At 35.2% G+C, this 14,557-nt stretch overlaps 2 protein-coding genes across 6 annotated transcripts in view; both read right to left on the bottom strand.

The window, feature by feature from the left end:
* KIF14 (kinesin family member 14) overlaps positions 1–9,034 on the bottom strand; it is a 55,376-nt gene extending 46,342 nt beyond the window's left edge. For 3 of the 4 annotated variants that reach the window (XR_005555057.1, XM_039329633.1, XM_039329631.1), the window contains exons 1-6: positions 8,986–9,034; positions 6,053–7,213; positions 3,327–3,578; positions 1,696–1,786; positions 707–805; positions 297–349 (exon numbers count right to left, since the gene is read on the bottom strand). Coding sequence is in view for 3 of the 4 variants with exons in the window: in XM_039329633.1 (XP_039185567.1) it covers positions 297–349; positions 707–805; positions 1,696–1,786; positions 3,327–3,578; positions 6,053–7,086 (1,529 nt within the window). In the remaining variant the exon portion in view is untranslated. Of the gene's footprint in view, positions 1–296; positions 350–706; positions 806–1,695; positions 1,787–3,326; positions 3,579–6,052; positions 7,214–8,898; positions 8,918–8,985 lie in introns of those variants that run through there. The other variant, XM_039329632.1, reaches the window with a different exon arrangement.
* A 2,881-nt stretch (positions 9,035–11,915) lies between these two features.
* The window catches only part of DDX59 (DEAD-box helicase 59), a 29,856-nt gene continuing 27,214 nt past the window's right edge, over positions 11,916–14,557 (bottom strand). For both annotated transcript variants that reach the window (XM_039329539.1, XM_039329538.1), the window contains one exon: positions 11,916–13,995. In XM_039329539.1, coding sequence (XP_039185473.1) covers positions 13,732–13,995 — 264 coding nt within the window. In that variant the 3' untranslated portion in view covers positions 11,916–13,731. The remainder of the gene's footprint in view (positions 13,996–14,557) is intronic.

A 14,557-nucleotide genomic window follows, 5' to 3' on the forward strand; every position in this document is an offset into this window, starting at 1 on the left:
AGACTTCTTGTTATATTTGGCATCATCGAATAAAGCTGCAGTTCAGCACCCAGGCACTCAAAGAAAAATTCAGAAAGTGAAATGTATTGGCTAATCCAAGAATATCCAAAGAGACTTCCTCTTTGCACAATCAAACTTCCTATCAATTTTAAATCCCCTCCTTTTAACTCTTTGCACATTCCCCAAACCAGTTCAAGAGCAGATTTGGAGAAAACAGGAAGAATGGAAAAAGAAATTACTTCTCCTGGCAGATACCATTCTATCAGATAAAAAGGCATCATTGGATAATCCCTTACGCTGTCAAGTCTTCCACATACGGTCCAAAGACTGGATGTTCTCTTACACGAAGCTTTTAATTAAAAAAAAATGCTGATTAGAAATGTGAATGTTTTAAAAGAATTATTTTTAGTTATTTACTAAACAATTTTATGTTGCCGGCTAATTCACATATAGGCGGCGTACAACATTAAGATCTCAGTGAAACACAATAAAAATGTGAAAATTCTTGAAAAAAGTTCTTTCACTTTACGTTCTATTTATTGACCACAAAAAATATTAATATACTTCATTGTAAGAATTGCACCAGGCAAAACAGCATGCAGATTAAGCTTTAAGATGTTTAAAAGTAATAGTTAAAACAGAATAATAACAGATAGGGAAAAAAAATAACCTGGATTAGTTACTTAAAACTAACATTTTAACTTACAGGTTGTTTCTTCTCTCCATTTTCAGTTCTGAAGATAAGCAAATCATGAATTTTTTCATTATAGACTTCAAAATAGCTGATTTCAAGATGATAAGTAGTCTAATAGTAAGAAGAAAAGTTTGATTGCTGGTTAAGTACTTTGGGAAAACAAAACTGGCTATATGATAGTGGAAGCTGCAAAAGTGTGACTCAAGGACTTTTTATGACTCTGAGAATTCATACAGAGAGGGTGAAACCACACAGGACAGAGGTTTTAAGTTCCTCATAGACAAAATGGATGCCTTAAAGCTTACAGATGCTTAAGGGATCAATCTCACAGCCTAAAAACCCTTTCCCAAAATAAGATATACTTATGCTGATATCTTAGTTAGGATGGATGGCCAAACTTATCTTCAAATGCATAAATGTAGACCCTAACAATTTCTAGAATGAACAATAATCAAGGATCATTGTCTCTGAAGTTTCTTTCTACTCCAATTAGTAATGTTTTACAATGATACATGTTTTGCTCAATTTTTACAAAAGGCACATTATTTTGTAACACTAGCCAAACTATGAAGTTGGTGTTCCAACTTCATAATGCTTGCAAAACTGTTTCAATATATCATAATGCATCTTGGATGAAATAAAAGCACAGTATGTAAAAAATCTTCACCTGAAGGAATAGAATTGGATTCTTATGCTATTTGATTACATACCCTTGACAACATGTATCAAATGATCTACATGTATCAAATGATCCATAGTAAAAGAATTTAGATGGCATAAAGTTTACTTGTATCACACTTTTCTTTATGAGCACTTTTATAAATGTTACCTTTTATCTATCTCAGCTAAGGAAGACTTATCACAGTTTAAGCACTATTGTGAAGAAATTTTATTTTAATTCCATCTGAATTCCAGAAACCAATGTTGAAATGCACATTTAATTATTACAGGCTAAAAAAGATTTCAATTCCAAACAGATGAGGATATAAGTATTGTAGTACCTCTTTTGTTTCTTTTTCTGCTATTTGATAAAAAAGATCTTGACAGAATCTTGGTATTATTCCTCGTTCATCATCATCAAATCCCATCATGCTGTAATGACAATTTAAATATATTCAATCCAGCAGAAGGAGACCTTTTGCATTTTTTCAAATCATTCTCCATACGAAAGAGAACAAGGTTTAAAAAATTTTTTTAAAGAAATCAGAATTCTTCTATAGAATCAGAATACTGAAAAATCTCCAAGCATTAAAAAAAATAAGCCATCCTCATTAGATTAATGAATGAGACCAGTCTCGCTATCGCTATCTCTAACACAAATTGATCTAATAACAAAAGTGGGAGCTTCTTACAGATTTCAAATGATATAATAGTAAATCTATCAAATATAACAAATATAATTAAGGCAAAGCTATTTTACCTTCCTTCTTAGATACTCCAAAATTGGAGCATCCTGAAAATAAGCAAATGTGCTATTAAGCTACTGCTGGCAAGACAGTAACAAAAGAGAATAGGTTCTTGTCCTTATAAATTTATTTAGAAAAAGGGGAGGAAAACTCTCCAGATCCAAAATTGAGCTAGAAGGCCATTGGATGCAGACGGTCCACTCAACTTCTCCGTACATCCAATGCTTCATTTCTACTCTATTCTCATTTCAGACTGCCAATTATTGGAAAGTACCAACCTTGAAGGCTGGCTGGGAAAGGAAAATCAGAATTCTCTCCTTCATATTTCGTAGACAGGGGGGGAAATCCCATGTTTTGGAGAATGATCTCAGAGGATGCAACTCAGCTATGACTTTCTAATTACAGCTGAGAACTTGAAATTCATTCTGCAGCAGAGCAGCCAGAATCACACAGAACAGTTATTTATGGCTTCTAAACATGTGGTTAAGCCTCCTCCACACCCTTGGAACTTACTGTATTGCTTATTAATGCAATAAACTTGTATTAATACTTCTGTTAACAATACTTGTTAATTTTTTAAAGGACCTCACATACCTTGTTACGACCATCTTTACAATATGCCTTCTAAGGAGAGCAACATTAATTCTATATTACTGACAGATGTCCAAGACAAAAAGTGGATTCAAGAGTTAATTAAATTATTTTTCTTTTATTTAATGTGTTACATTGATTCAACTAATTCTTATTTATTCAGTAAACCACATTTAAAAGAACCTATGCCCTAGCACAATTTGTGCATCCAACCCAAAAGATGGTTTCCTGAGACCATTTAATACATTCATAACATTTTCAAGGAATTTCTGGTTAAACTCCTGCTTTAAAGTCTCTTTGCCACCATATTATTCTATCCTAGTTTGCAAGATGGTGTGCATTTTTTATCATCTCACAAAGATGATAAAAAGCTATCATTGGGTAGCTGCATTCTAATTATATTCTAGAGAGGATTAAACATATTAATTTGTTACAGCGAAGAAACAACGAAGAGACTTATCGCATCTCAAAGACTAACTGAGGTTCTATCTTAGTTTCATAGATTACACTGATTTAGATGCAATCATATTTCAGTAAAAATCTTAGTTTGAGATCACTGTCAAAAGCAACTTATATCGAATGCTGCTGATTCTCATCTGCCCCCCCAAAAAAAATTCCTTCCCAACTCAACTTACGTATACGATTTTCCGGAACCAGTCTGTCCATATGCAAAAAGGCAAGCATTGTATCCTTCAAAGGCCGTCTCTAGTAGAGGCATTGCCAAAGATTGGTATATTGTTTCTTGGCTTGCATAGTTAAGACGCTTATCAAAAGACCAGAATGAAAAGTCAAAGGTGAAATTGTATATTTGTTTTGTAGATGGATGATGAACAACAGTCTCTTGTCCTTCCATAGAAACCACTTGAATAGATTCTTCATTTTTGTCTCTAGGTAAAAACACAAAATAAATGTAATTTGCAATGACGTAAATGCTCAACACATTAGATCTATAATAATGGTGAAAACTAAAGAGTTAATTTGCATTTATCTAGTTAAATGTTCTAGGAACTATAGTGCATAGGGGATCACAACATTTAAAATATGAGTTGTGAAAAGATAAAAACGCTACCGTGATCAGAAATATTTTATAGTAGTTTTCATATTAGTATAACATTTATGTGTTTTTCTTTATCTAAACTAGAATAAGGAACTAATAAGTTGTAATGATATCTTAAGGTTTTACATCATCAGAACCATATACAGGTGAAACTCAAAAAATTAGAATATCGTGCAAAAGTTCATTTATTTCAGTAATGCAACTTAAAAGGTAAAACTAATATATGAGATAGATTCATTACATGCAAAGCAAGATAGTTCAAGCCGTGATTTGTCATAATTGTGATGATTATGACTTACAGCTCATGAAAACCCCAAATCCACAATCTCAGAAAATTAGAATATTACATGCAATCAATAAAACAAGAATTGTACATAGAACAATATCAGACCTCTGAAAAGTATAAGCATGCATATGTACTCAGTACTTGGTTTGGGCCCCTTTTGCAGCAATTACTGCCTCAATACGACGTGGCATGGAAGTTATCCGCCTGTGGCACTGCTGAGGTGTTATGGAAGACCAGGATGCTTCAATAGCGGCCTTCAGCTCTTCTGCATTGTTCGGTCTCATGTCTCTCATCTTTCTCTTGGCAATGCCCCATAGATTCTCTATGGGGTTCAGGTCAGGCGAGTTTGCTGGCCAATCAAGCACAGGAACCCTTTGCAGGTGTTATGGATTAATTAGCTGATTAGAGTGGGACACTTTGAGCCTAGAATATTGAACCTTTACACAATATTCTAATTTTCTGAGATTTTGGATTTGAGGTTTTCATGAGCTGTAAGCCATAATCATCACAATTATGACAAATCACAGCTTGAACTATCTTGCTTTGCATGTAATGAGTCTATCTCATACATTAGTTTCACTTTTTAAGTTGCATTACTGAAATAAATGAACTTTTGCACGATATTCTAATTTTTCGAGTTTCACCTGTAATTCAGATATGAAATGGTTTTGGATGAAATTATTTCAAGACTATCATGATGTAGTAGTTACATCTGGTTCTGGAAAATCCCAGGTTCTAATTCAGCGTCAGTCACAGAGGATCACTGGGTAACTTTGAGCAATTGGAAGTTTTTAAGAAGAGACTGGACAGGCATTTTTCCGAAATGGTATAGGGTTTCCTGCCTGAGCAGGGGGTTGGACTAGATGACCTCCAAGGTTCTTTCCAACTTTACTATTATTATTATTATTATTATTATTATTATTATTATTATTCGGTCTCTTTCATTTCACAGGGTTGTTGCAAGGAAATATAGGAGAAAATATAACGTACATCACCTTGAGCTCCTGAATGTAATGTGAAATATAATCTCACGTTTATAAATGAATGAAATAAAATCAAAATCAAATACATGCAATAAAACCAAAGTAGAACATGATGGAATGCAACTATATGTCCACTACACAAAAGAATAGATTTAAATATTGAGTGAAAGCATATTTAATATTATCTAGTATGATACAACAATATAAAACAAATGTAAATTTACCAGGATATTTTAATAGCTTTAGAATTGAACAAAATAAACCTGCAGAGGAAGGCAAAGAAGACACGATTTTTCTGCTGCCAAATCTGCAGTACCATAAATGCCGGCATATAAGGCGACTTCCGCGAGCGCTGAAATCAGCGCCAAAGACGGGGGGTCGTCTTATACACCGAGTCGTCTTATACACCGGAAATACTGGTAGTTTCCGGCGTATAAGATGACGTTCTAGGAATGCGCCCGGTGATAAAGACGGGGGTCGTCTTATACGCCGGGTCGCCTTGTACGCCAGCATATACGGTATGTTATTCTGTTGGAACTGGACTTGAATCACGAGTTCTATAAAATATTAGAGAATGCACCTAAACTCCTGAGATTCAAAATAATAATTGCTAGAAATGGAGTTGTGGTGCTGGTAGGTTTGAGAGCAACCAGGCAACCCAAAACTATACAGATTCGGAATAGGCTAAAAGCAGACTAAAAAAAAAGCCAAATATGGAAGCCATCACACTGCATTGTAAGAAGCCGGAGATTAACTTTGGTAGTAGACTAGAACAGTGTTTCTCAATCTCAGCAACTTTAATTTATATAATTTCAATTCCTAGATTTCTTTAGCCAGCAGGCTGGATGGGCAAATCTGAGAGTTGAAGTCTACAGACCTTTAAGTTGCTGAATTTGAGAAACCTTGGACTAGGGAAAGAGACAACGGGAATAAAATTGGATCACTCTTGTACGTCACTAAAAGGGTATCTATGATTATCATCACCTTGGAAGATAATGACTGGGTACAGTTACAGTGATCTATGTAAAGACTTACCTGAAACTAAAGGGCCGTACCCTCACGGCCACAGTCACTTTACTGTTTTCTATTTTAAAAGGATTGTCTTTAAACAACATATTCTGCTTTATGCTGTCTTCTTTAGCCGAAGTAGCTCGTTGAGCATATGTGGTATTTTCTTGCATCTTTCCCATTTTGCTTGGAGTGAATGCAGCACAGCTTTCCTTTTGTGAGATTCGAAGACAAGGAATCCTATTTTTAAAGATGGAGGCGGCAGGACTCTTGGCATTCTGAACAGTTGATACTTCTGCTGTATTTTTCCTTGGGGTCTTCTGTCTTTCTAAAGATTCATTTTTAGTTAGATTATTCTGCCGGTTTTCAGTTCCATTTGATTTACTGAACCTTCCAGATGTTTTTAATGCCGATGGCTTACTGTTAGGATTAGTTGTGGTTAAGCATAAGAATCGAGAAATCTCATTTTGATTTTGAGAAGCAGCAGGTGTTCTGGGTTTTATGGGTGTGACATTCCCAGTAACATTACTATAATTTGTCTTGGAATTTGTCTTTCCAGTAGCCTTAATAGGTGAAATATCACTGTAGTTACCTTTGGATGAAAATGGAGCATTATTACTTTTTGGTGGCAAGTATCCAGCTTTTTCTGTTTTAGGTTCATAAATATTATTTGTCTTAAGTTTTTCAGTTGCTCTAGTTACAATTCGGGGCTGGAGGGTTAATCTTTCTTCCAGTAGTGCATTATCATTGCCATGGATTTTATCTACATTGCATTCTCCTTTACTCGTTGCTCTTCCTCTTTGGAGAGTCAGCTTGACTTCTGATGTATATGCAGGTAAAGCACTGGACAATTTGTTGCAGGCAGAAACTACATAGGTCCTATTTATTTCCGCAGTCTTATTCAAAGGTTGTGAGAGTGAACTGGTTCTCTCGTATTCTAATATGCACGGTTTTAATTGTCCAAATCCAAGTGTTGAAGAGACATTTCCTGAGGGCGGTTTTTGTGAAGACCTGCCAAGCTCACTAGCGTGGCTTTTCTTAGGAACAGAAACAATAGACATTGAAGCTGAATACTAGCAACTACAGCTGTAAAACTGAAGTTACCTCATGTAAGGTCTGCCTGAAAAAAAAAATTGACTCCTAATCTCACTTTCTATATAATGTAAACAAAATGTGTCATGATGGCATCTGTTAAAGAAAAAAAGAAAAAAGCATTGTTATTTTCAGGTGGAAAATTTCAGAATAAAGTGCTTTAGGATTGTACAGTAGGTGGTAGCCTATCCAGTCAAATGATTAATGATTCCAGCTTGTAAAATACCTTTTAATTTTCAAATAAGACTGCACTGCTAGAATATATCTTACTAACTAGTGGCATTTAGTTGACATTTAAAGTCATATTTATTCAAATATTTCGCAGTATTTATAATCCTTCTTATTCCTAACAAATGCTATAGGGTACAACAAAATTAAAGCGGAGAAAATTGTAAAGCATACAAAATTAACATATTGTGATTTATCAGCATAACTGAGACCAGAATTTCTGTGACTTAGCAAGGCAGGTGTTAACTGAGTGGTTCACTGAGTCACATTCAATTTTACAACCTGTTTTGGCCAAGTTTGTTAAATGAATCACGTGGTCATTAAGCAACTCCAACTTCCCTCACTGACTTTGCTTGTCTGAAGATGGCTGGGACAGTTGGAAATGGTGATCACATGACCCCAGGTCCCTGCAACAGTCATAAATACATGCTGGTTACCAAAGCACCCGAATTTTGATCACATGACCATGGGGAAGCTGCTATGGTTGTAAGTCACTTTTTTTCATTATTTCTGCAGCTTCGATAACTAAATGAATGGACAGAAGTGTCAACAGAAGACTACTTACTACTGTAATATCTTTTTTAAAAAGTCGACAATAAAAGTAAACAAACTACTGTAAACTAATGGCCAAATTCACAGTAGGGGAAGATTGTTTGGGTCTGCTTACAAAGTGCAGCAAGGACAGGAATCTCCCTTCTTCTAGGTGAGGATACTCCTCAAAGTGAGGGCCTCTACTGAAAAAGTATATAGTGAGTAGTAAATGGAACTTAAAAATCAAACTTTCAATCTGCTTTTCTTTAAAAATAATGTGAAAAGCATTTTTGCCTCTTAAAACACAGTACTTTGGAATAGTGAATTCATTACAATATAGCAGCAAATTTTAAATTGATGAATTATGTGAAAGGGGGAGTTTCTGCAGATGTTTTGATCAGGCTTATAAAACTCTCTTCTGTGCAATTATGAAAGTTGTACAAACCCCATCTTTTGATCCCAATCAACCTCTGTTACTTATATTATTTTTGAAAAGGTCTTAATGCTTGAGCCATTATCATAATTTTGGTATCAGATTATAATTCCTTACAATTCTTGCACACATTCACTGAATAAGGAAAAAAAACCCATCTGACACTATTTTCAAATTAAAGAAATCCTCCCTGAGGAGACTAAAAAAGTGTTTTTCAAAGTTATCGACTTTAAGATGAGTGAACTTCAATTCTCAGAATTCCCCAGCCAGCATGCTGACTGGGGAATTCTGGGAGATGAAGTCCACACATCTTAGTTGGCAAGTTGGAAAACGACTGAACTAGAACAACGATGGGGACGTCTCAATTTCCGGATATTGCTAGCCTACAATTCCCACCTTTTGTAGGGAATATGGATGATGGCATTTGCAATCAAATTGCGCAAAAACATTTGGGAACTCTCAATTTTCCGAACCCGACATTAGAAGAAACAATAATCTTGTTTTTTCTGCCAAGGCAAACTTTATAGTGTTTCTCGCATGCCAAGAAAAACTGCTTCAAAAGAGACCAGTTAAAGAAGCGGCGACCTACGGAAATCTAGAAACTCAGCAAACAATCCCTCGAGTAAAGAAGAGGAAGACACATTCAGAAGTGACCTTTTCGCGCGTTACTACTTACCTGCCCTTCAACGTCAAACCAACAGACTATCATTTCAGCTGCACCTCCGACTCTCTTTTCGAATGCGCCGCGATGTTTGCTATTGGTTGAGAGGGTAGATGACGTCACACGCAGCTCCCGTAAGCAGGGAAGACCAGACTAGTCAAAGAATTACCTCTCGGGCGCTATAGCGACACCTCTGGTTCTGAATCAAACACTTTCATTTCGCGATCAACCAAGACCAAAATACTGTAGGATGGCTAAATGAATCGGGCTGAGCCTGATATTTCAGAGGATGTTTGCTCTCTTTCCCATTTCGGTGGGAAGAGCCCTAAAGCGAGCCGAGAGAAAAACTAGAGGAATAGAATAGAATAAAAACTTTGTCACTTTAAATGAACACTAATCCAGCATACTTTAAAATGAAATTTCGCTGCAATCAGCTCTCAAAAAAATACTTGCTTCAGGGTTGCGTTTCCATCTCGAGCTTTTCTTAATTTCTAAAGGTAAAACTAAATAAAATTGCTGCTTGTGCCCGAAATCTCTGTAATAAAAACCATTGATTTCGATCATACATTAAGATGAAGCTGCAACTGTGAAACGGACCTCCCAAACTTTACTTCAGATGGTTGGATGTGTAGAATAACTAGCATATGGTCGAAGAGAAACGTATTGAATGTCCAATTCTTTAAATGTCCAAACGAATAGTTTGTGTATGTGGGTTAATGGGATTAATAACAAATAATAAATTATTTGATGTACTTAAGAGTCCCTTGGAATATAAAATATTCCTAAAATATTTAGACTTCCTTAAATCAGTTGTGTGTGTGTATGTTTAAATTTCATTTCCTGATATTTTTCCATTGTTATTTAAGTTGTACAAGTTGTTACTTAATTACAGCTATAATTGGCTTCAGTTGGCCTTGTGATTGTATATCAGAGGCTAATAATTACATAACAGGATGGTGTCACCATTCAGGAACTCCCATCTAATGCCCAATTTTCAACAATTCAGCCTTCCCATTCTTTTTTCTATCAGCCCTCTAGAGGCCATTAAAAACAATCAGGACTTCCCAAAAACAATCAGGATTTCTGCTCTCACTATTTACCTGCCTAGATACCTTTGGACAAGCCCCCAAGGACTGGGAACCTGAGTCATTCTCCCTATACATAAAAAAAGAATGTGTTAATTTTAGCCTCTTTAACATCATCAGCAAGCTCCATGTTAACGTATCCATAATAGATATTCCAGAATTGGTTGGAGACTTGCTATCTGCTTCTGATGCTTACATTCTACCACCTCGTTGGAATTCATTCCTCCTACATCTCTTTTTGTCACATTTACAGATTTCATACCAGCAATTGACTCCATTTTCTGAATTAAATTGTGGGAGAAGTTGGACACCTCTTCAACTGACCTGCATCTACTGCATTTAAGACATATGCTGCATGAAGATAAGCCACTTAAAGTAAAAAAATAACCCCAGGGCCATTTCTGTGTTCTATTAAAACTCAGATGGGCATCAGGCAAGGCTGCTTATTAGCCCCGATCCTATTTAACTTTCATATTAAGGCCATGGTGGGTCATCTCTATAACATGGTCTTTCACTCCCCCAAACTTGCTGAAAGACAAATTTCTATTCTATCTCAGCAGATGATGCAACAACACTTTCAAAAATGCCAAGTGGCCTTTAAAAAGCACTGATGACCCCAGCACAGTATTGCAAGGAAATTAGCTGGAACTCACTTATTAGAAAATTAAATTATAGTATTTGACCTGAAACCTAAGAACCACTTCTGGAGCCTAAATGGCCACAAGATTAATTAGGTTCCCAGTTTTGAAATACAGTCTATTCTGTTGGCAGTATGAAGACCCATGGGGACAATATTCAGAGAAAATTCAGAGAAGTTAATTGTCACCTTTAAATACTTTAAAACACAAGGTAGCCACTAGGTATCTGCAGCTTTCAAATCTGAAGCCAAGTTACTAGTACATCTTTTCTGTGATAGCTAGCAATGTCCCTTCTCCAATTTTGCACCTCTAGAGCTTGTGCAATTCAATTATCTAAGTCTAAGAGCATTTTAAAATATGTTGGTTAACAAAGATAAAATAAGTATTCTATATATTAATATCTAGGACTTTATTGAATTAAGCATAGTATTTGTTAATATGGAGGAAGTCTACTTGTCCTCCTGCATAAACTCTGATGGCAGCTAAACATAATATGATCAATCTTGACAGATACCATGTTAAATTGTGAATCCTGTTCAAAGTTTTCCAGCACTGGCAGGTAGCATCAAAAATAATTTTTGTGTATTGTCAGATATATTCTTTCCCGAGTCTTGAAGTTCACTAATCCAGTTTTCTTTCCACTGGGATTTTGCACCAAAGTTAGTATTGTACAACTGCTATGCAGATATCCGGGGAGGGGGGGCTTCCTAGATTTAAGCCTTCCAATTGATAAGTATGGCATAGCAGAATGCCCTCGATTTTAAAATGGAATTTGTAATTTAATATATAACTTCTTGGATTTTTTATAACCTTACAAAATTGGCCATATATCTCCATCTCCATCTCCATCTTATGTGCATCATACTATTATGTTCTTTCTATATGTCCTTACTGCTGCTATTCATTTCTTTCATGCCATTTGTTAAATAAACAAATAAATAAATCTAAGAGCAGCCTTTCAAATCCCTAAGTGTCTGCAAAGCCCTCTTGCAACTAGATGAAAGTGGAGCCTTGAGTGTGGCTAGCCATAGTCAACTATTGTCTCAGGCTGTATTTCTAGACTGTAATAAAAATTGAGAGGACAAATTAAAAAGCTATGGTCTAAATTAGCATAGACTTTTTTTCAGATTTGTCAATTCCCTTTTTCCCCAGTAAGACTTTTTAGTTTTATAGGACAGTATGAATTTATTAAACAAAATCTAAATAAAAGGTTAGATCACGGTAGAATAAAAAAATATTAACTCTTTATTTGAATAATTTTACTAAAAAGTAAAGCAAAAGAGGAAGCCATTTTTGTTTTAGAAATAAAAAAGTTGCTTATGACAATTAAAAACTCATACAGCTTTATAACATGGGTTTTATAGACAGTTCATGTCAGTTGACAGTAGGTAGGGTAGGTAGGTAAATAGATATCATCTCTTGAGAAGTCTATAATGCTTGAAAGATGAAATGAAAGAGAAGAAAAGAATGAATAGCAACAAAGTGGACTCAGCTACAGAACATTGGAAGACCTGAGGGACAGGCTGGAAGTGGTCTATCTATGTGTTCGGTAAGAGTTGACACCAATTTGATTGCACAATTCAATCAGTGTATCTCAAGTTCAAGAATTGTATTCCTTTTTCCCTTTTGAAATCCACTCTACCTCCACTGCAATCATCAATGTTTATTCCAAGCTGTTTTATACTGAGGTAAATTGTTGGGTCACTCTCATCCAGTTTTCCCCAACTCAATTCAATTCCCCTATATAGATTCATGGAAATATATAAATATTTACATTAAATAGAAAAATGTGCAGATATAATTCCCAGAATTCCTAGTCAACATGAATACTGCCGAAAACCTGAGGAATTAATATCCACCTATCTTGAAAGTACCCAGACTGGGAAGATCTGATCTAGCTCAACACTTACTACTGGTTGAATGTTGCCTTACAAAGATCTGGTAGGTAGAAATCTCTTCTTGATCTGCCCCTTAACTAATGATGCCCAAAACTGAAGCTCACGCTACTTGCATATTGAATTTGTATTCTGCTGAAGTTCTTCTATACACATGTATTACTGTGCAGCCAGGTAGCCAATGATCTTTGCATGTTTTAATTTCAAAACGAGATACTCAAAAGATACAATTACTCATTCTAGAGATTTCTGACTACTGAGTTGAATAGATAATCATCCCAGATTCAAGATCTTTTTGCCCTTTTTCAATTTTGGATTTGCATCCAGGCAAAAAATCTGACACACGTGAATTGAATTTATTTGCCCAATTAACTATCAGTCTGAACTAGGACTGGAAATAATTACTTGTAAGAAAACAAGATTAACCCCCCCCCCAATACAACATTTAATCTTTGCTAATAGGTAGAGCTGAATAAATATTTCAGAAGTATTTGACCAGTTGTTTGTTTCAACATCTTTTGAACTTAAATGTACATTTTAAATAATTTTAACACTAGCACAGCCTTCATTTTAATCCATACTTAAGTTACTCTCTATGCTTCTTATATTCTTTTGCTTTAAAACCAGCCACTTCAAGAAACAAATTCAGAACTGCTTATTTTGCACAAAGCATTTCAGTTCATCAGGCACATCAAATACCTTTATCCCTCAGATTAATCGCTACTAAATAAATGTATATGTGGAATGCTGTAATATTTGATAACAGCGAATGAGATTTCCTGATTCCCCATTTCTCTACATAAATTGCACTAAACCCAGCCATTGAAAATACATATGTATTTTGCCATTTAACCTGAGATCTAAGCCCTTAATGAAATACTGTATAAAATGATCCAGGATAAGTCATTATCTTGGCACTCTTTATATCTCATAAGCATGGAGATGTATAAACTATCAGCTCTCACCAAAATTAAGCATCAGTTTAAATGAAAAAAAAAATAAATTTAATACCTCGCTTAGCTCTCATTTGAATTAATGGGGCTACAAACTTATATTTTATTGAAGCACATCCACAGAAATGGATTGAAATTTTGCATATAAAACAAGTTAACATAAACAAATTATGTTTTTAAATTTAGCTTGTTACTTTTGAGAAGTACTTTTATCGTGTTTTCTAATAATGTCCATAAGATTATCCCCAGTTACAAGATCATTCGGATATTCTTTGCTCCTCAGCTGTTCTTTCCGCTTTTGGTCATGTAAATATGGAGAATTCAATAACTGAGGTGGGAGAATGGTACCAGTTGGTTTAACTCGCTTTACCACATCCCAGAAAAGTTTCTTGCTGTTATTATTAATAAATGTAATTGCAGTTCCATTGTGACCCAGCCGACCTGCTCTTCCAACCTAAAAAAGGAAAAGCAATGGTACTTACAATCAATGACAGATGTTATAGGTAACTGTACAGATAGTCCTGAACCTACAGCCACAAGATTTTTTTTGGGGGGGGGACAGGATATGTAGAGTAATTGACACATCACAAAACAATGTTGCTAACTGCATTTTAATTAGTTTTAGTAAGGAAGTTATTTAAATGAATGTTCCCAAAAGTGCTTTTCAAAAAGCAACTGGAGTTTCTTAGTTTTTTTCTTGAAAATGTTTCACTTCTCATTCAAGAAGCTTCTCGGATGAGGAGCAAAATGTTTTCAAGAAAAAAAACCAAAGAAAGTCCAGTTGCTTTTTGAAAAGCACCTTTGGGACAACTATAACCTGGATGATTAAGAATCTCCATAGACGTTTAAATGAATGCTAGTCTTCTTAACTGTTTCTTCAAAATGTGCTTGGAAAAATAAATTCATTGTTTAACCCTATAGCATAACACAGAACGTACCTCTTTAGGCACTCTTTATAATGTGCAACATACTTCTAATTTCAAAAGTCCTTCCTCCACTGTCCACTTTGTATCATC

This window comes from Crotalus tigris, unplaced genomic scaffold (assembly GCF_016545835.1).
Source record: "Crotalus tigris isolate CLP2741 ecotype Arizona unplaced genomic scaffold, ASM1654583v1 scf7180000024401.5802323, whole genome shotgun sequence".
NCBI classification, from domain to species: Eukaryota; Metazoa; Chordata; class Lepidosauria; order Squamata; family Viperidae; genus Crotalus; species Crotalus tigris.